Below are 22,051 nucleotides of genomic sequence, written 5' to 3'. Positions count from 1 at the left end.
CTATATAAACAGTACTTTTAGGAAACATAACTTATCAGTACATTAAATGCCGTTATATAAACAGTACTTTCAGGAAACATAAATAATCAGGACTTTATATGCCGCTATATAAACAGTACTTTTAGGAAACACCACTAATCAGTACATTAAATGCCGCTATATAAACAGTACTTTTAGGAAACATAACTAATCAGTACATTTCTTACCCATACATTTTCAGTACATTAATTTATATATCATTTTTAGTAATGTTGAGAAAAAGTTGTTTACAGTACTGAAAATTTCAGTAATTTTTCAGTACTGAAGAAATCTGTCATTTTTCAGTACTGAAAATTTCAGTCTTTTTTCAGTACTGTAAATTTCAGTCATTTTTCAGTACTGAAAATTTCAGTCATTTTTCAGTACAGAAAATTTCAGTCGTCTTTCAGTACAGAAAATTTCAGTCATTTTTCAGTACTGTAAATTTCAGTCATTTTCCAGTACTGAAAATTTCAGTCATTTTTAAGTACTGAAAGTTGTAGTCATATTCAAGACCTAATTAAAAAAATCTCGGTTATGATATCACAAATATCATAAGCCCCAAGGGTGAGTAGGGAATAGAAATATGGTCACTTGGTCTTCTTCCGACCGGCAGTAAAACGCTTGCCAAAGTTGGGCGTCCGTTTGGCTGTGCGGGATGTATCAAGTTTGCAGCTACGTCCTGTCCGAATGGTGAGGTAAATCCGATGCCTCGTGTAAAGAGAGTGCCAAGCTCTTTGCACGTTTAGGACCCTTGCAACAACTCTTGGGATAAATACAAGTATTTTATTTTAAAACTCCATCGCTATATGTATTCTTTCATTTCAACCCATTAATGCATTGAAGATGTTTTTTTTTATGAACTATATGGCCACATTCTTTATGTGCCTGTTTCAAGCCATGACTTCTCATTTTTGATTGTCGTTGTTTGTTGTATATCATAAATGATGTTATTCAATGTTTTTGACGTAGATCAGTGCGGGTTTTTTTTTATTCTTACGATTAATTTCGCTAGTTATTAAGTAGACTTTTACAGCTTTCCGTGCGCTATGATATTTTCATTGTTGATTTGTGTGAAAGACGGAAAAGGAGCTGTCATAAAGACAGTCAAATTCAATCACATAAGCAACAAATACAAAACCATCAGACAGAGGTCACCAATACAGTTCTTCAATGTTTAGCAGTCTACACCATACATGAAGCTCTGAATGGCTCCGACAAAAAAAAAAGATGTTATCTAGCTGTACAGCACAATGTCAGAATATCGTTTATTCAACTAAATGTATAACTACACAAAGACATATCTATGACATGACTTTGTCCGACTTGGGACAGAGGTGCATATAAATGTGGCGGGTTAACCCGATTTTGTCGACGTCTGACGTTGGACATTATGGTTATATATAGTATTCTTGATCTGTTGTTGATAGTTGGCAAGCATACCACATCTCCTTGTTTTTATAATACAAATAAACATGTAGGTTATATAAACAGTCGTCCATATTAAAACTGTTGCTCTTTAAGCAACAATGCATGGTCATAGCTATTTTTGACTAGGTACTTTCTTGGAGCACTTACATTGCAATGAAGTCTTTAATAAAGTTCACGTTTCTCCTATAGATAGAAAACATTCTTCTGATACCATGACAGTTTGTTATCAGTAATAATTTCAAAGTAATTTAAAAGAATATGCACACATTTCAAGATCTTTTTTTATAACATAAACCTTGGACAAAGTCAAGAGCCTGTAGTCTAGTGGTTGTGGTTTCTTCATTTCGGTCATATTTGTTGTTTGTAAATTGTTTTGTTATAAATTAGGCAGTTAGTTTTCTCATATGAATTGTTTCATATTCATATTTTACATGTTTAAACGTTTTATAGCGACTTTACGGTATGGGTTTTCACTCACTTAATCAAGGCCGTACAGTCGACTATAATTGCTTATATCTACTTAATTGAACTTTGGTGAATAGTTATCTCATTGGCAATTATAACCACATTTCCTTATATATTTTTTTATTGTAATAGACCTATTTGGCATGTTTGGGAGTTTCAACGTCTGCAAAAATAATGCTTTAGATTAGTTTGTATTTCAGATAGCTCGCTATCGGTTTAAACCAGAAACCAGCAATACCAACATTGATATTTTCTATTCAACGGCAAGAAATTAGAACCTTAACTTTGCTTCTTTTTGTTCTTTGTGTGGTTTTAATATTGCATAAGAATTTCGACAGCAGTAGATTTTGAATGAAAAGCTGGACTAATGTTTAGGGTAGTAAGGCAGAATCCAATTAAACTACATAATGTAAATATAAAAGGAAATATTAGTTAAATCCCCATGAAACAGTAACCCTTCTACCAAAGATATTTCAGTCTATTACTATATGAAGTCTAATTCGGTTTTCTTCATCTTTAACGTCACAACTAAAAGAGTGTTCAATTGCAAAAAACGGCAACTTTTTTGTCCTTGACCTAAAGCACTTAAATCCAAAGCGGTTGGTGTAAAAGAATTATTTAAAATACAGACAAATTTTCAACCTATGAAATTAAGGTGAATCGAGCTATCACATGCATTTTTTTTTTAATGTGAAATGAACACGAATCGAGCCTTCGCATGAATTTAACAGTAACTGAACATATTTTAGATAATATTAATGCTTATCTAGCATACCTTCTATCTTTTATAATACATAAAATTAGAAAATAGATATCTCTTCTTTTTGGTAGTGAGCATGTGTTCATACTACCATTCTATATTTCTATCTTGTTGTTCATATTTCTTGGTCCTCAACAATAAAAGTCAGTCCTGTAAACTCTAACCAATAATGTCTAAAATATAACATATAAGATGCAACAAGAATGCTCAAGCTGAAATGTCTCGCCTGCTCTTCTATTCATGAATTATTTTATGCTGATAGTCCTAAGGATAAAGTTTTAGGTACAAGTGTCACATAAACCTCACATTGTCAAAGATCCATGAAAATGAAATCAAGGTGAGATAAACAAATTTAAGCCAGAAAGACATGTATAGCTGACAATCATTACACACACCTAATATAGTTTTGCTATTACTTATCTTATACAAGAAACAGACAAAACCATGAAAATTAAATATTGACCAATGAACCATGAAAAAATAAGTTCAAGGTGACTCGTCAGATGAACCCTGCCAGACAGACATGCACACCTTAAAATCATTTCATACACTAGATATAGTTGATCTATTGCTTATAGTAATAGACAAAAAACAAAATTTTAACATTGAACTGTGCAAATTAGACAAATAATAGTACACAAGACACAACATAGAAAACTAATGACTAAGCAACACGATCCCCACCAAAAACTGGGTTTGATCTCAGGTGCTCCGGAAGGGTAGGCAGATCCTGCTCCACATGTAGCACCCATCGTGTTGCTCATGTTATTACAAACCCGGTAAATAGTCTAATTCTGTAGGTCACATAATAGGTAAGTGAGAAATTCACATAACAAAAATAGAAACTTGTTTTCGAGCAGTCACTTGACCATGAAAATGAGGTCAAGGCCAACAGACATATGACAGACCTTCGTAATATAAGCCATCTGTACACAAGGTATGAAGCCTCCAGTTCAAGTCAATTACCATCTAAAATATAAAGCACAATACAAATAGTTTACGCCGAAGGATTGTTATCTGTATGTTTCGCATGTCGCAGGAGCGACAATAAAGCAAGAAGACAAGCAAATGCGTCACAGGTGTAGAATTTCATGTACATCGATGATTCGCATCCTGGATTATAGTTGTATTATTGTTGATCAATTTGGAAACAAATTACCTATGGAAAAAAGAGTCTTACTTGCAAAAGACAGAAATGAAAGATGTAAATCCTTTTATGAAAAATTTGTTAATCTACGAATTAACTTAATATTCTAAAAATAGTTTTATTCAAATGCCTGTAGACAGTACCAAGGTAGGAACCTTCCCATTGGTTGTCTCGTGTCAAAAATACATAATAAAAAAATATATGTTTTTTGGAAAATTCTTTGTTGATTTAGTTTTTATTTATTTTATTCACAATGGAGAGCATGCTACATGTATGAAGTATACGAACTGCATGTTTCCCTTTTGATATTTGTTTGGTGTTTTTATCGATGGGTTGCTGTCGGATTCATAGGCGTTTGTTTTGTTTTTTGGAAGGGGGGGGACAGGGGCCCAGCCCCCTTTATGGAGCTACATAAATGGTTAATGCATAAACTTTCTACATGTCCCACAACATGGAATGGACTCAAAGTTTGTAAAAATTCTTGTTATTTTAATGTTTTGTACTTATTTCATTTAAAACTAAATTTTCTAATTTGAGACTTTATCTGTAATGTTCATACAATAATTTTAATTTGAATTGTATAATATTCTGAAAGAGCTTGTGGTTGAGAGAAATATACACTCATGACAAGTTATTACAGGTTCTTTTGATCTCTTAAATACACCACTGTATGTCTCTTACATTGAAGCATTCATTTGTATGTTATATCATTGTAAGATGTTGATTCAATGATAAAATCCTGTTATGCATAAACCGCATTAGACTCTTGGAATTCTTCATACTGTTGCTGCCATCTAAAAATAGAATTCAGGGTACAATTTTTGTAAAATAATCATCAAATACTACCTTACCAATCAGGGTTCTCACTAAGGAATTTTTAAAGATGAGTACACAGATTTCGCATTTTTGAGATGTGCAAGGGTGAGATTAAGAAATTTTATTGACTTATAATTTATCATTGCAGAAGTTTATACCAATTACACACTTAAATTAGATCTATGAATATTTTTTGTTATTGGTATAACATTGATTTTATTATCAATACATTAAAACCATAGTTAAAGGGGCACTAGCTGTCAAATTCATGTTCACCGATTTGACTCAAATTCTCATATTTGATTTATAACAATGTAAAACATTTATCCATATTATAAAAAGTTTAAAATAAACAATATACCGGGCATGGGCTCGATAATATGTAGCTTCGTTTCGTGTGTATTTTAGTCTAATTAACTGTCGAGTTGACCTCCGAACACCTCCGATTGCCATATAAGCGATATAAACATAAATATAGATATAAATAGATATCAGACTCGTGCATTTGGATTTTTCTAGGTCTGTTTAATTTCATATTATAGATAAAAAATATATGTTAATCATCGTTTTTACCTGTATAAGAATGATTTTTTTGTGGATCGAATCAGTCAATCAAATGATTTACCCTTGTTTTACTTTCAATGTTGACATTCTTTTCATTTAAATAATTGAACACGCACAAAGCATGCGGTATCCATCTCTAGCTAAGGGGTTACATTGAAGTATACACATATATATCAATTTGTTTAGGGGCCAGCTGAAGGACGCCTCCGGGTGCGGGAGTTTCTCGCTGCATTGAAGACCCATTGGTGGCCGTCGGCTGTTGTCTGCTTTATGGTCGGGTTGTTGTCTCTTTGACACATTCCCCATTTCCATTCTCAATTTTACATATATATTTTTTTTAAATTCTGTACTTTAATACTGATAAATATACTCACTTTTTAAGTCAACATCCCACTTTTACACTAACAGCAGCAATTGCAGGTGAGATACAGTGTTCTGTGGATCCCCTTACAAATTTTTCAATCTAGATATCCCAATGATGATTTATTGTTCCCAAGTTTGGTAAAATAATTTGGCTCATTAGTATACCAGAGGAGAACAGTTTTACAATTTTGGATAAGTTAACGGACAATGATAACGGACAAAAACTTATGAATATCTCTTTTAGCCCTTTGGGCCAAGTGGACTAAAAAATATGACAAACATTTCTTTTAAATGGTTTTTTATAAATGTAATACCTTCTTGTATGACAAAGGAATTGTGTCACTAAGGTGGAAATTTGGTCCCAAATTAAGTGCAAGTTTTGAAGTTACCATCTTTGACCTTAAATTTGACCTAACATTGTAACTTACATACATGTGCTCTTTTGGTCGTGTTGTTGTCTCTTTGACATATTCGTCCATTTTCATTCTCAATTTTATGTACATGCAGGTTTAAAGACTGGTGTTCAGGATAAAAGTCAGTTCACATTTGTTGAGTTACAATACCAACAATAACAAAGCATGAAGAAATTGGTATATTTTGTAAAATTTCTTTTATTTCCTTGTTTTGCATCAACTTTGATATGTATGTAAACGTATTTTGAACATTTAATCTGGATTGAAAATTAAAAGTAAAACAACTTTAATTTTATATTTGGTGGAATTCTGTAAAAAGTATAAGTAAAGAATTAGCTTCTCTTATTTGCTGTTATTTGGCTGCAGTCAATGTTATAAAGAAAGTTCTGGATCACGAAAGGAATTCTGCAAAAAGATAGCATTTTTTTCGTTCTTGTGAAATATGTGCATGTATTATCATGTAATTATGACATCATATCATTATATATGAGCTGCATAGGATTAGAAATCGACCTAATGCAAATGCGTGTTTACATGCATGGATATAAGAAGTTATCCCCGGCTTAGTATATTTCTAAGATTCTGATTGGTTAACGCACGTCGTTACAAAGCCCATAGCCCCTGGGTGTTGCTAACCCATATCCCCGGACGTTGCTACCCATTACATCGAGGAATTTCACGCGCGTTTTCCTTAGTTCCATGGTTGTTCCTTATGAAATATCGAATTCTGTAGATTTTCCATGATATCTGTATAATTAAATATTTAATCCACTAATGATTTTATCTTATTATATCGATTATTTGCACTCATTTTAGTAAATGCATCACTATGCAGCCACATTGTCAATGAATGGTACTACTGACCTAGCTATGCAAATGACCCACGTTGACGTCACACCGTTTATGATGTAACTCTCACAACATTGCGCGCCAAATTCGACCCATTTCAGTTTCTCTGTCTCTAGTTTAAAAACGTCTTATATTTGTCTACCTGTAGGGTTCTACCAAAGGTAGTACCCTACACCCCGTTAAAAATATGTCAAATTCCCAAATTTCAATAAAAGATATTTAAAAAATGAAAAAAACGTTGCTTTCACGTTTAACTTTATGGTCGAATTTCTCTAAAAATCGCCAGATTTAGACTAAGACCGGGGATAAATTCGTTACCTACGTTCATATCCGTAGCTATGGATATTTTAACACCCTTCAGTACCCTGTACACCCTTCGGCTGCGCCTCAGGGTGTACTTGGATACTTCAGGGTATTGAAATATCCATATCTACGGATATGAACGTAGATAACTTATAATGTGGTATGAGTTCAAATGAGACAACTCTCCATCCGAGTCACAATTTGTAAAAGTAAACCATTATAGGTCAAAGTACATGTGTATATGTATTAGATTTTTGATTGATATTGGAACCTTTAAATAGGAAATAAAAGATGAATTTTAGTCTGTTTTGTATCAACTCAATATTTAAACAGTTACAGACTTTGCAAAAAAGATTTTTTCAACCCAAAATAGGTTAACAGATGTCAGTGACGAATACAGAAATTTTCATAAGGGGGGGGGGGGGGGCATTGACAGCCCTAAGAGGGGGCCCATTCCAGTCAAGCTTCAGTGGTTCCCTAAATAATCAACCAAATTTTTCCCAATATTACCTTCATATTAGAAAAAATTTTGAACGTCACACAAAAAAGCAATGTGTGCATGATTGAAGTCTATAAGTAAAATGTAACAAAATCTCAAATAGCGATAAGGGGACGACCATTGATCAAATATTTTGGCACCTATTTAGTTGGAAATAGATAAATATAGATTCTTACATTGATACCAGTGGATTATCGGATTTATCCAATCGAGATAGTTAAATTATCAATTTTAAAGTCCGAGCCTCGGCGAGGACTTTAAAATTTATAATTTAACTATCGAGATTGGATAAATCCGATAATCCACGAGTAACTATGTAAGAATCTGTTTCTCTAATGATTAAAAAATAAATTTTCCTTTTTTGCTAAACTAAAATCCCCTTCGAGTGCCTTCCACTTTCCATAAACTTGTCAATTTCATTAACACCTGTTAGTATATTTTGATTCATCCAGTGAGCTGAGAAAGGTTATGACCCTTAAACTCATCCAGTCATCTTCTGAGATCACTGGCAACCACACGTTGATATACAATGGGTTCGGAAAGGGATAAATTTCCATAGAATTAGAGAAACTTGACTTATCACACTTGAAAATATATATTACATGAATTCTGACCATAAATAATGAAACGTTCAATCTTTTTTCACTCGCTCTGCATGCCACATGTACAAAGCATGGACATGTATATAATTACATAAATATTGTCTGTTGCAGTTGACCGTAAATAAAAGGGCTTAAAATCAAAAGTCAGATTTTCTTTGCCTATGTTTCTTCATAGCATTTTTCTTTTTACAGCTCTTAACATAACAATTTACATGTTAATTTGGGGGAGACGCATGTAGCCTATGGTGATAGAAAAGAGTTAAAGAATAAAAAAAAAACAAAAAAAAAAACTGAGATTTTTTAAAATTAATTTTTCACGTTTGTAAATGCTACATATTTGTAATGTTTATTGTATATTTGTGTTATTTTGTAGCAGTCCAATTGTTTGGATTTTATACTTTTATATATCTTATATCGTATGTAAGACACAGGAACCAACCTCTCTACCTTTTTATGCTATTTTATTTTCATGTATTTATAAATTCACCCATCTGAAATTGTTTTTGTATGAATGAATTACAACGATTATAAATGACATACTTGAACAATCAGGTTTTTTTTTCTGTGATATAACAACATAAGCATTGTGACATAAGAATTATATGGGGAAGTGTACTAATACACCTTATCGCTATTTGTCCGCCATTACTGGACATCACACAAGTTCCCGTAAAATTTTGACGTCATAATAGAAAATATCTGACGCCACAATAGAAAAGTGATTGTTGTATGACGTCAAAAGTTCGAGCGGGACTGATTCTCGGGTCAAGCGGGATTAGCGATAAGGTGTATTCCAAAGTTGTTCATATCTTGGCCTGGTTGGTTCGCAGTGGAATCTCAACCTAAAAAGTTGGGTACAGAGTTGAGACGTCCGGTTGGAGTTTTAATAACACCTCCCGTTCATATATTCTAATGCAATTCTTGTGTATCAATGGCTCTGATTGGATGACGACAAGCGTAAAATTCTCTATCTCCCTGTCTGTAACTAAGAAAGCCGACATTTTGAATTCCGGAATATATTGACATGTAATTTCTCCAATAATAAGCAAATAAACTCACATTTGGACCTACAAATCTTCTTTTCATCCAATTTCATTACATTTTGAAGCGGACAAGAAGCCAGAAAACGCCCGGTGTTTACGTTTGATGCCGAAAGCACACCTATGACGTCACCTAAGTTTAGGCGCAAAAGAAGATAACGTCATTTCGCGGAATTTTCGTTTAATGAAAATTTTACACTGAAATAATGACTAAAATTGAATAATTTGTTTATTTTGCATTAGAATAGAGATAACTGTATTGTATTTGACGCTTTGCGGACGTCCATCGGTAGTTTTACTGTCGCAAATACCCGTTTACATGTCTCCGCTACGCGTCGCCAGGTAAACTAAATTTGCGACAGTAAAACTACCGATGGACGTCCGCAAAGCGTCAAATACAGTTATCTCTAAATTGATTAATGTGAAAGTCCCTACCCATTTACATATATATTGAATAAGAAAATCAAAACCCATTTATACACATGTATATTTCCAAGCTACCAGTTTAAATTAGGTAATCAAATAAGTTTATTTTCCTTTTTTTTAATTAACTTCAATAAAGTCTATTTCGACCCTCTGCTAAATGACATTGATGCTCCCTACACCCTTTTCCGTGGACTAATAAGAGTTGAAAGAAATGATTTTGCCCAACATGCCCAGAGCATGAGGAAAATTAATTCTCTGCAACTCAAAATGCAGGAACTAAATTGTGTACAAAGTAAAAATGTAACTTTGCTGCAGTAAAATATAAGCATGCGTAGCAACAGATCAAAATGAATATATCTATTCGTAAAAAATTCCCCCACCCCCAAAAAAAAACATCAAATAGTTGTCCCCCTAAAACTAAACAACCCTGACCATGGCAACCATAAAGAACCCTTGTAGTAAAGTTACAGAATACATGACAATTGACCCGGAGACAAGTCGGACCGAGTCCAATCGGAAAGTCTAAAAAACAACTCGGACCGTCAATAAGACAACTCGGACCACCAATAAGTAAACTCGGACCATCTATAAAGACAACTCAAAGATTTATTATTCAAAGAGGATTTGAACTATATAAATTATTAAATGATAAATTTTAGATGGCAACATCATTTCCGCATAATACTGAATTCGCAAAACATAATAAAAATAAATATTGTATTACGTGGATACAATTTTTTATTAATTTTTTATTAATTTATTATTGATGCATAAAATAAGTCTAGGGGTTAAATTAGCTTTATCTTATGCCCTTGCCATAGCAGAGGGGGCATTAAGTTTTACCATTGTCCGTCCGTACGTCGTTCCGTACGTCCCAAAGTTGGTTTCCATTCTCTAACTTAAGTTTGCCTCAACCAAATGTTATGAAACGTATACACAATGCTAATTACCACAGATCAAGTTTGAATTATGGTGGCGTCACTTTAACTGTTCTAGAGTTATGCCCCTTCACAATTGGAGGAATTGCTGAATTTTTCGTTTCCGTTCTCTTACTTTAGATTGCCTCAACCAAATGTTATGAAACTTACACACAATGCTTTATATCACAAAAACACAGATCAAGTTAGAATTTTGGTGGCGTCACTTTAACCGTTCTAGAGTTATGCTCCTTTACAATTGGAAAAATGGCTAAATTTTTCGATTCCATTTGCCTCAATCAAATGTTATGGAACTTATACACAATGCTTATTAACACAAAACACAGATCAAGATCGAATTTTGGTGGGGTCACCTTAACCGTTCAAGAGTAATGCCCAAAAATTTTTTTTAAAAAAGCTGATTTTTTTCGTTTCTGTTCTCGACCAAATGTTATGAAACTTATACACAATGCTAAATACAACAAAATACAGATCAAGTTTGAATTTTAGTGGCGTCATTCTACCCATTTTAGAGTTATGCTCCATTACAAATGAAAAATATGAGAATTTTTAGTTTCCATTCTTTAACTTAAGTTTAAATTGCCTAAACCAAATGGTATGTAACTTATACACAATACTTATTACGACAAAACTCGGATCAAGTACAAACTTAGGTAGTATCACTTTAATTGTTCCTCAGTAATGTCCTTTTATAACTTTATATGATATGCAAGCGTGGGCATCATCAGTGTCGCATGGACACATTACCTATTTATCTAAAATTTTTTCAAGTAACAGATAGAATTTATAGAACAGACAAGGGGTAGTGGCAAATATTTCATGTATATTTTGAACACAGAGAAGATTGCCCCGGCACCCTTTGCCAAAAAAAAAACCCTTCTTTTTCTTCTATGTGCCCGCCTTCAGACTCCATGTTTTGAATTGTAGTTTCACTTTCCATATTCGGTATTTATTCTTATGTAAGCTCCACGTTGCAAAAATCATCACGTGATTCCGGAATTTATTATCTTGGAGTTAGGCTATTTCTTTCTTTTCGGGCGGGGACTCCAAGCAGACAACATGCATGTGTATAACGGCACTGTAGAATTTCTCGATAAATAAAGAAAGTTGCCGGTCCGCCACATGAAAAGATCGGTTAGAAAGCAAGGTTTTAATTTTAATTCGAGGGTTGAAAAAAGAGGGGATGTTTGCATACTTTCAACGGAGGCAATTTCATGACAAAATTGAACTATACTGGCTGCTAAAAGCGAATAATTATTTAACTATTTCACTTTCATTAATGATTGAACAAAAAAAAATCATATTCTAGATTTTTTATATACCTCGTAGCTAGTGCCCTTTGATTAATCTGTTAATTAAAGTATTCATTTTGTCATAATAATTAAATTGAACAACAATCAGTAATGTAACAAATCAAAAAAAAAGAGAATCTATCGAAACATTGCCAAAAATATTTTCTCATACAGCTTTCAAACAACAGAAATAACAAGCATCTGTGAGTATTGCATGGCAATATATAGTCCCCTACCGGTTAAAAACTTGATCTTTAAACTACATTGAATATAACAAATATCAAGTCAATATCTTCAAGCATAACGAAAAAGGTGAGGAAATTATTTAAGTGAATTTTCTGTCCAAGGGCCATAACTCTGCACAAAATCATCCGACCGGAACAAAATTCAAACTTGATCTGTAACTTGTCATGATAAAACAATACACCAAATGTGAAATTAATATCTTGAAGCATGAAGAAAAAAAGAGTTGAACGCTGATGTGCTGGACTGACTGACAGACAGACAGACAGACAAGACAGACAGACAGACAGATCGGCGGAGTGCAAACCTAAAGTCCCAAAAATACTTTGGAACACTAGTATTCAACTGTTGATATAGACGTCTCTTCATGTACGGACCTAGGGCGTGTTTTATTGGTCTCTTCTGTATATCTCCAGAATGTCTTCTAGTGAATAGTTCAAAATAATGAATCAGGACCTATTCAGGAGATATTCTGATGAAGAAGTTACAAAACAACAATACAATTTGCCGTCGAATATAGCACATTTTTTTTTATGTTAGATTACATAAACGAAGTTTGCGATAATTTATTAGAAAATTTAGTTACGCCAGTTCATTTGGTAGACAAGACTTTAATAGTGTTCTCTGTTTTGGCATTGATGTAATTATATAAGTGTAAAGACAAAAAAATGGTTGGAAGAAATCGCTGTGTACGTGATATTGTTTCTTAATGTTTTTCTATGGAACGCCATGACTGTCTTCTGATGTTGATTGTTAACTATGTTCGGTGATTTATGCATTACGTTCAGTACTTTGATTTTTAAAAAGTCAGGAGTAAAGTTAACATTATTTACTTTATAATATAATATTGACATCAAAATGTAACACAATTTGAACAAGAAGACATCCGAACAAAAAGGGCCGTTAAGATCCACGAGCCCGGAAAAAGGGCTGTTCAAAATCCACTAGCCCTCCAAGCTCGTTGATCTGTAACAGCCCTTTTTGTTCAGAGGTCTAGATCTCTTAATGTCGATATTTACTTATCATTGAAATTTTATTATTACGCAATATATTGTTAGTTTGATTTGTCTGACTTGGGTTACAGTGTAAAATGTCATGAGTGTAAATAGATGAGTCATGTACACATATCCAGTGTGTGTGTGTGTGTGGGGGGGGGTTAAAAGAGGTATATATATACATTTGTAATATTTTAACTTTAATATTTTTAAAACGTTGAAATAAGACAAAACTTTATAGATCATTATTTATCTAGATTATCATGTTTGTTATAAACTGAGGTCTCTAAAATCTGCATTACGGTATGTAAAGCATGTAAATGTTATTATTTTCTATTAGGTAATTATAAATTGATGTTAAACTCCGTACATGCTACACGGAGTCTACATTTCATATGCATAAATCGATAAGGAGTAGGACCAATTTCCCCTAAATTTATTTCACAACAGGGCCATTGTAAAAATGTCTATCAATCTTTACCTCAATATTCATAGCATCAACGCCAAAAGTGTTTAATATATGGTTCTGGCATTATTATGGCTTGTTTCTAAACAGATCATCAATTTTTAAACGCCCAAAAATTGCCAAATACAGTCATTTTGACACATTTTGTCAACTTTCGAGTATTTATGAAATAATTTACAAGAGCATCGTTTACCAAAACCAAAATTTGTTAGAAATATCGCTAGGTATTATCTTTTGGACACAACTTAATTGATTTTTGTTAGCGACGTCCTTCCATGCAAAGTTTGACAAACACAATTCAAAATTTTAAAATTTTGTGGCAAATTGCCGCCAATATTAGCATGTAGCGCTGAATAGCATAGTGGGTTAATATGTAAAATTGTAAAGTATATATTATACACTCTTTACTAAGATTCAATTTTCAGTAGGATTTGACAACTTTGAGATGTTGTCCCTGTGAGTTAAAAAAATAAAGGGGGAAGTCGACCTTTAAACTTGTGTAAATATCACATTTATCATTATTATTCATCTTGACCGTACCGTTGCTATAATGTTTGTTTTTAAAGATGAACTGTGTTTACACCTTAGACAAAGATCAAGAAAGCTCTTAATGAGAAAATTATTTTAAAAAGTTGTAAAGAGATAGTAACAGTATACCAGTTTCACATAAGCGACTTATCAACCGTGATCTCGAAATCATATACGCGTTTTAGCTTAAATCCCGCGATAATTAACGATATCTTACTTGACAGGAGGATATCTGATTGTCTTGTATATTAACAAAAGCAACTTTATTACGCCTGGGACGAATGAATATATATACTGGGCTTAGATTATAAGTATTTTAAGTTTTTAGTAATCATTTAATTTATATATTCAAAATAATTAGTATGACAGTTTATACAGAATACAAATATTCCAAATCTTATTGAAAAAAATCCGTATAACATGAATTAATGAATAGGAAGATGGGGTATGATCGAACGACACAACTATCAACCAGAGACCAAAAGACATATATGTAAGAAACTATAGGTCACCATATGGCCCTCAACAATGAGCAAAATTCATACCGAATAGTAAGCTTTAAAAGATCCCGACACAAAACAATTTAAACAAGAAAAAACGTCGTTTTGTTGGGGTAAAAAGTTTATAACAGTTGTATTCAGAAATCAAAATGTTTAAACACAAGTATATATCTCGAGGTTGCTACTTTTTGCTTGCTACAGTGCTGTATGTCAGTTTGATGATTTGTGAAAAGAGAAAATATATTTTGTACAAAAGAAAACAAGCTATACACCAGAAATACATTTAATATCAGAACAGCTATACAAATTTCTCTGTGTGATTACCGTAAACAATTCGCAACTTTTCTCAAATATTGTTTTACAAGTACTCCATATCGAAATCTTCTTAACATATAAAAGGGTTACGTAGACTTGCTAGAATTCCCTTTCTTTTATTTCTTTCTTACTCATTTATATGTTCACTGAAAACTGCCATGATACCGAATGTCCCAGTACACTGATTACCCTTTGCAGTTGTCAATATAATTGCAATCTCATAGTTATAGCAGTAAAAATGTTAAAGAGGTAAAATCGAAAAAGAAAAAAAAAATAGGAAGGGACATGTAGCAAGTCTAAGGATTACGGCGAAAAGTAAGATTTAGTACAATAGACTCGAACTTTGTATCTTCGAAAGCCGTTTAATGGTATGGTGACTTTTGCGTTAAATCTTATGGGTACAAGATACATAAGAAGATGTGGTATGAGTATCAATGAGACAACTCTCCATCCAAGTCATAATGTATAAAAAGTCCAGTTACCGGCAGTTAAGAATGTATTCACTAAATAGCCGAAATTTCCTCTTTAGAATGTGGAAATATAAACGAAAAATGATAGAACTTTTCCTTTTATACTCTGCAAAAGATGTAGACTAATTAGTATATATTGTGGTATGTTCTAAAATATAAAAACAATGATAGGTAACCGACCTTGTTTTCAAGCTACCGGCTGTGAAAATGTGAAACATTTTGTATGGATTATACATAGACAAGTCATCATTATATAAATCTATACTATTAAATGAGAAGACTTCATTTTGTGGATGTGAACCATACTTCGATTTGAAGATTCTGATGGCAGTTTTGAATCATTGACCCCCAACAAATGCTCTAGTACTGAGTTGATAGTTTGGCCAATATGTTTCCTCCTGCATCAAAAGAATGCAAGTCTTGAACAACTTGATGGACAGCTGGAGGATACTTCCCTTCAGAAAATGCATCAATCGATTTTTTTCCTTGAAAAAGCAGTTACCTGTTCCATTAAACAAACAATGTTCGTGTTTCTTTCGGAAACTTCTTTTTGTAATTTTGATATAAGTTGTTTTTGTTAAAAGTCGGTTTTTTTTTAATTCATGATTTTGCCTCTTACTGTAAGTCAAGTATTTAACTTTCTTCCTTTTTTCTGGCAATTCTGCTTCTACAATTATGTTTCTGTCCATTTTGAGTTTTTTTTTTATTTCGTCTTCCTAGTTGATTGATTGATTGATTGTTGGTTGCTTAATGTCCAGTGGCAAATATTTCATGCATGTTCAGGACGAGAATAAATAACAATAAATATAATAGGTAGGTCCGGCAATAGAGGACATCCGGGATGAACGTCAGGGAAATTTGGACTGCAATTGGAAAATCAGGGTATAGTGGATAAGGAAAGTTTTTGCCTTCGAACCCCTTAAAGAGTTGTTGCAAGGGTTCTTAACGTGCAACGACCGTGGTACTTCCTCTACACGAGGCATCGGATTTTACGGATCGGACGTGACTACGGACTAGTTCATCCAGAACATTATTTTTGTTGAATAGTCACTATCTTTCGAGTATGAAGGTTTTCATATTTAATTAATAATACCATGATTGTGTAATGTATTATAATCAAATATTTGCAAACTGGATTTTAAAGGTTTTTTTTATCGTAAAATATGTATTTCATAAGAAGGTGCAGAATTTTCTATTTTTCAGAGAATTTAACATGGGATGAAACGGATTCCATATTCTTTCAAGATTTAGAGACTCCAAATTAGCGTAAAAATTTAGGCCACGTGGGGGTGGGGTTACTGGCTTTAAATTAAAACTTAAAACCGTCATTGCAATTGATCTACGTTTTAAGGTTTTCTAGTATAAATATGGACAGAGACATTCGACGAAAACATCTATATTTCAAATAAAAGAGTATATCAATAGGTTTTATTTCATAATCATGAACAAACATTCCTTTTTGAAGCGGTTCAATCATTTATCATCACCATTGATCGTTTATGAAAACACATATGAATGGAACAGTGGTTAAATTTCCAGTCGATGACCGCTGTACTATTTTTTTAGACAAGTAAGTCCCACCCTTTTCTATCTAAAAACTCCTCTCTACTAGAATTCCCTTGACTCAACCAACTGGATGTGGGAGGAAGGGATAACAGTCTGAAATATGAGAACAATCTTTTTTTTATCGTTTAAAAAAATAGTAAATATTTAAATAAAAAAGAAAAAAAAAAAAAAAAAATAGAAAAGGTTATATAGTAATGTTTGAGGATAGGTAGACAGAGGCGAATTTAGGGGATGTGCCCGGCCCCCCTCCTTTTGTGGGAAAAAATTGGTTGATTATATAGGGAATCACTGAAGCATGACTGGAGCTGGCCCCCTCTTAGGCAGTCAGTGGGCTCCCACTTATGCAAACTTCTGGATCCGCCACTTGTAGATGTAAAATAATAAGACTCAAATTAAAAGGTGGAGAATGTTTTGCAACCTAAATAAACCGATCACTTATACTGTAGCAGTAATCGGCAGGAGAGAAAATGGAAAAAAGGAAAAACAAGCACTTCAACATAGCAAATGATGAAAACTTAAGTGATACTCATCATAGTACAAGCCAATGGCCTTGTAAATGCCCCCCACCCCCTTTCCTAAAAAGTGGGGATATGGAGGTAATGCAACAAAATAATTATAAGAATAATAATTGCCAAAAAGGTACACCATCTGCTACTGAGATAAATCTTGGCAAAGATAAAATTCTGCTCCCCTGAACAATTGATTTTCAGAAAATCGGCCTAATCTATTTTTATCTGACTGTACGTTCTCGAAATTAACCTATATTTGTTTTTTCGTTAGTCTGAAATTGAGTAAAATTGCTTATTTAGGAAAATGTTGATATCTCGCTACCCCTAGCTGTGTCTTAGTGTGAACATTTAATAACTTTTATCTGTATATTTCAGATGTCATTATTGTGAGAAGATGCCTGTGTACAGATGTTATGAATGCAGTAACGTTTTATGTGATGATTGTTATCTAAAGCATGACAAATTAACTAAAACAACAAAACATCACACATTTCAATCTACCAACGATAAAATGCTACTGAATAATAAAGTCGAGGTTTTTGCTAATATAGCTGATATAAAAGCACTACCGGGAGGATTATTAGTGTTTGCTTTGTTTTATAGTAACAAGTTACAAACATATTCAGTCAGCGATAAGCAACGAAATGAAATAAGCGTAGGTGGAAGACCACGTAGTATTGCAATATTAGACAGAAATACTGTCGTTGTTCTGTCATCACCTATTCATTTTTTAGGAACGATTAACTCAATAGAAATAGTTGATATAAGACAAAGACAGGTGATTCAACATGTAGACTTGACACTTGATCTTCTATACTACCCATTCTGTTCAATGTTATACATTGATGATCAACTTTATATCAGTAACCATTCAGGAATAACAGTGACGGATATATCTGGGACAACAGACAGGGAAATAGAGTTAGGATTCACACCAAGAGATATGTGCTATGATACTAAGGCAACACGTATTTACTGTATTGACGGTTCAGAGAACAAACTGATTTGTATTGATAGAGATGGTAACACAATATTTACATTTACCGATACTGGTCTAACAAATGCAGAACATCTTGCCATAGACAATGAAGGTTATGTACTTATTTTGTGTCTTGATGATAATGTAAACGAATTCAAAGTTCACAGGATATGTCCCGACGGAAAGTCTAGTGAGGTAATTATAACAGGGACATACAATGACACATATAGATATTGTCTTTCAAGTATTTGTTTTCAGGAAGAGTCAGATGAAGTGGTCATTGGAATAGAAAAAAAAGTATACACTTACAAAAATAATGAGAGAATTAAACCTAAAGTATTTGAGTGAGACACACAATGTCGTTTCTCCCACACATTACACATGTATGTCAGACATATACATAGGAATCATTGTGTGATTATACATGTATGTGTATATATATTGTATGTACTGAGCAAAATAAACATGAGATATTCCTGTCAACATGGTCAATGCGGATTGAACGCTTCCAAATCGACCAACTATGAAACACGTTTTATTAGGATCATTTACAAGCCCAAACTCAATCTCCAGCACAGTTGACTTAGGGTATTGAACTTTAAGTATATAAAGACCCTTAAGTCTTATCTCTTCCGTGGATAAACAAATATAGTTCACCGTACGGACTTCAACAACGAGCAAAACCCATACCCCAATTAAGACAGGTTTGTTTTATTGGTTTGCCCAGTTTAGATTTTCTAGGTTTTCCATTCTTTAACGCGTTTAATTGTCTTAACTGGTTGAAGATTTTAATGCACATGGAAAATTCTTCGATCAGTTTATATGTTTATACAGTTTAAATTTTAAGTGCTATATTTATTTTAAGGATGTGCTTAGGTGAAATTAAAAAAATCTAGAATTTAAAATTGATACTATAAGTCAGAAGAGTATAATTTTGTTAAGGAACAAAATAAGCTTAAAATATTGATAGGTTATGGAGCTCCCTTTCGAGATATTTGATTTTTTTTAAATGGCGGAAAAGGCTGACTCGGACTTTTACCTTATATTTGTATTGGTATTATTTGGGTCTCAAATCGAAAGAAAACAAATCTAGAATCTGCTTAAATTTTGGTAAATGACCTTTTATTGAAGTCTTATATGACAAGAAAAATGGGTGTTATGGGGCAAAATATTTTACCCTGTATCGTAAGAAAAAAACCAAGGAGTCCGAACATCTGACAAAAAATCCTAAACCTGACCTAAGGTTAATTTTTTTTTTCTGTATTTTAAATCTGAACGGCTACATTTTTATATATACTTAGTATTTTACAGACTTAGTTTCCAAGGTTGATGTTTTCATGAGCTAGTCTTTTTTTAAATAATAATCATTATTAATGTCTTTCTAAGTTTAAATTTTTTGGGGAAGAATCTGACGCTTTAACGAAAAGAGTTCGAGAAATATTGTACAATTAAGTATTTCCCTTCGTCATGTTCATGTAAATAGTTACGTTTATTTTTTTTTTATATTTTCACAATTTGTAGGGGTTTTTTTTTTTGTGTGTGTTGTATTTACCATTTATATTAACGATGTATATGCTATGTAAACAGTTTTTAAATCAAAATGTTTTTTTTTTTATTTTATTGAAATATCATATAAACGTAATACGGAAGTCTTGGAGTGACATGCAAAAATAAAATTACAACTCGTGCGCTCGAGTAACACAACTTGTGTGCACGAGTTACTAACTTGTGCGCACGAGTTATACGTATTCTAATTGAAATGCGCACATTTGCTTAGAAGTCTAATAAATTCCTGCTTAGACAGGGCGCTGAAAAACGTCCATTTTTCATTTTTCAAAATTAAATAATGAATAGTAAAGTTAATGAATAACGAAATAGTTTATATTTCAATATTCTAGTTGAAAAGTGAACAATGAACTAGATCATTTATTATTAGACTGTGGAACTATCCTGTAATTGTGAATTCTCTAGGTTTTTTTTATGTCAATCTACATATTTTCAAATTTATTTATAAAAACATATTTGCAAACTATCTTTGAATTTCATTTTCGTAACATCAGCATGATCAGTACGGATGATCAATTCGCATAAAAAATTCTGTATTCCAATGAAGATCTTATAGAGATAAGGCAGGAATATCTTTACTGTATCATGTAAACAGGGAAGATTTAATTAACAGAAAAATAAACAGAGCTGCCAAAAAATAACAATTTAAAGTTTCTGATCAATAATATAGTATTCAATGATAAAGGAGGCGAAGGGGAAACAGACTGAATATTAATTATCTTCAAATAGACCTTTTCAATATCTCTCGACACCGACTAATGACACCTACAGTTTACAGGTAAAATGGATAGGTCGTCTCAAAGACAAAAACCATCAGGATTATCATTGCGTAACATATTGGATTGGCGGTTATATACTGTCTTGACTATATAGCTTCAGAAAATATATCAACCAAATGAATAAATAAATATATGTCTCTGTCATATAATCTTCTTATTTTGTATGTATATACACGACATTTCATGTTGAATTGACTAAAAAAATTACTACAATCATTCTGCATCCCTTCAATTTTATGATTATGTGAGTCTTTCACCAAATATTTGCCGCATGCCAATAACGATTAATTTGTTGGTGTAATAGGTTTTATGAAATTTTTTTAAATTTATGAAAAATAATTACTGAACTGTCCGTCCGTCCGTATCACACTTGTGAACACGACCAACTTGGTGTTTTTTAACCGATCTTCACCTTAGTTGATGTACATATTCAATTTCTGGAGGGATAATGACATAATGATTGTTAAGGTCGAAGGAAAATATCACATCTATTTTTTTTTTCAACGACGGACTTCTCCGCTTCAAGATATCTTGTTAGAGTTGATGTTTTTCCTTGATGAATTTTGAAAAAAAATATAATTGACTCCTCTTTTCAATGTTACAACATTTAAGCAGTGCATTTTTTTTTGTACATACCTGCGTATGGAATTTAATTTATATTTCAAGTTGTTAGTTTATACTATTGAGCTTGTTGACATTGCAAAATCTTTTTGGACCCGAAAAACAACATACCTTGTCCCTTCGTCGTAGTGTCCTTCCCCCGTTCCTGAAAATGACCTTTGGGTTTCTTACAAGAAGTTGATCAAATTTCGTCGATTTTATTTATACACTGTCATTGCTATATTTTGTTTTGTTTTCACCGGGTCGAAATTTGTTTCTCTATATCCAATTTCCGGTACATAGTTTTGGTTTTGTACCTTTTTCAATTTTTTTCGTACTTAAGATTTTTTTATCTCATCTATGACCATACATAAGGGAGGTTTTGGATCAAATCAGACTAGGAAAACCCCGTCGCATGTTATGTGCGCCTGAACCAAGTCCTGAATATGTTGGTAATTTGTACGTCTTTGATACGGTAGAATTTATAGTTAATGATATGACAATTTACAGTATGCTTCGCCTTCATATTCGATTCCATTTTAGTCGATCAACGATCCCTGTTTTTTTTAATTTTCTTTATATTTTTTTTATCCCTTTTTCTTTGTAAAA

The 22,051-nt window shown here is 32.8% G+C and overlaps 2 protein-coding genes across 2 annotated transcripts in view; one reads left to right on the top strand and one right to left on the bottom strand.

Annotated features, from left to right (window-relative positions):
* Positions 1–20,529, top strand: part of LOC127729666 (uncharacterized) — a 306,784-nt gene extending 286,255 nt beyond the window's left edge. Inside the window, exon 19 of the mRNA XM_052237520.1 lies at positions 17,894–20,529. Coding sequence (XP_052093480.1) covers positions 17,894–18,845 — 952 coding nt within the window. The 3' untranslated portion in view covers positions 18,846–20,529. The remainder of the gene's footprint in view (positions 1–17,893) is intronic.
* Positions 1–22,051, bottom strand: part of LOC127728939 (uncharacterized) — a 667,964-nt gene that overhangs the window by 390,940 nt on the left and 254,973 nt on the right. The window lies entirely within an intron of this gene.

Source organism: Mytilus californianus, unplaced genomic scaffold (genome assembly GCF_021869535.1).
Source record: "Mytilus californianus isolate M0D057914Y unplaced genomic scaffold, xbMytCali1.0.p SCAF_2, whole genome shotgun sequence".
NCBI lineage: Eukaryota > Metazoa > Mollusca > Bivalvia > Mytilida > Mytilidae > Mytilus > Mytilus californianus.
The sequence above is the reverse complement of the archived record's forward strand: the minus strand, read 5'-3'. Positions and strand labels throughout refer to the sequence as shown.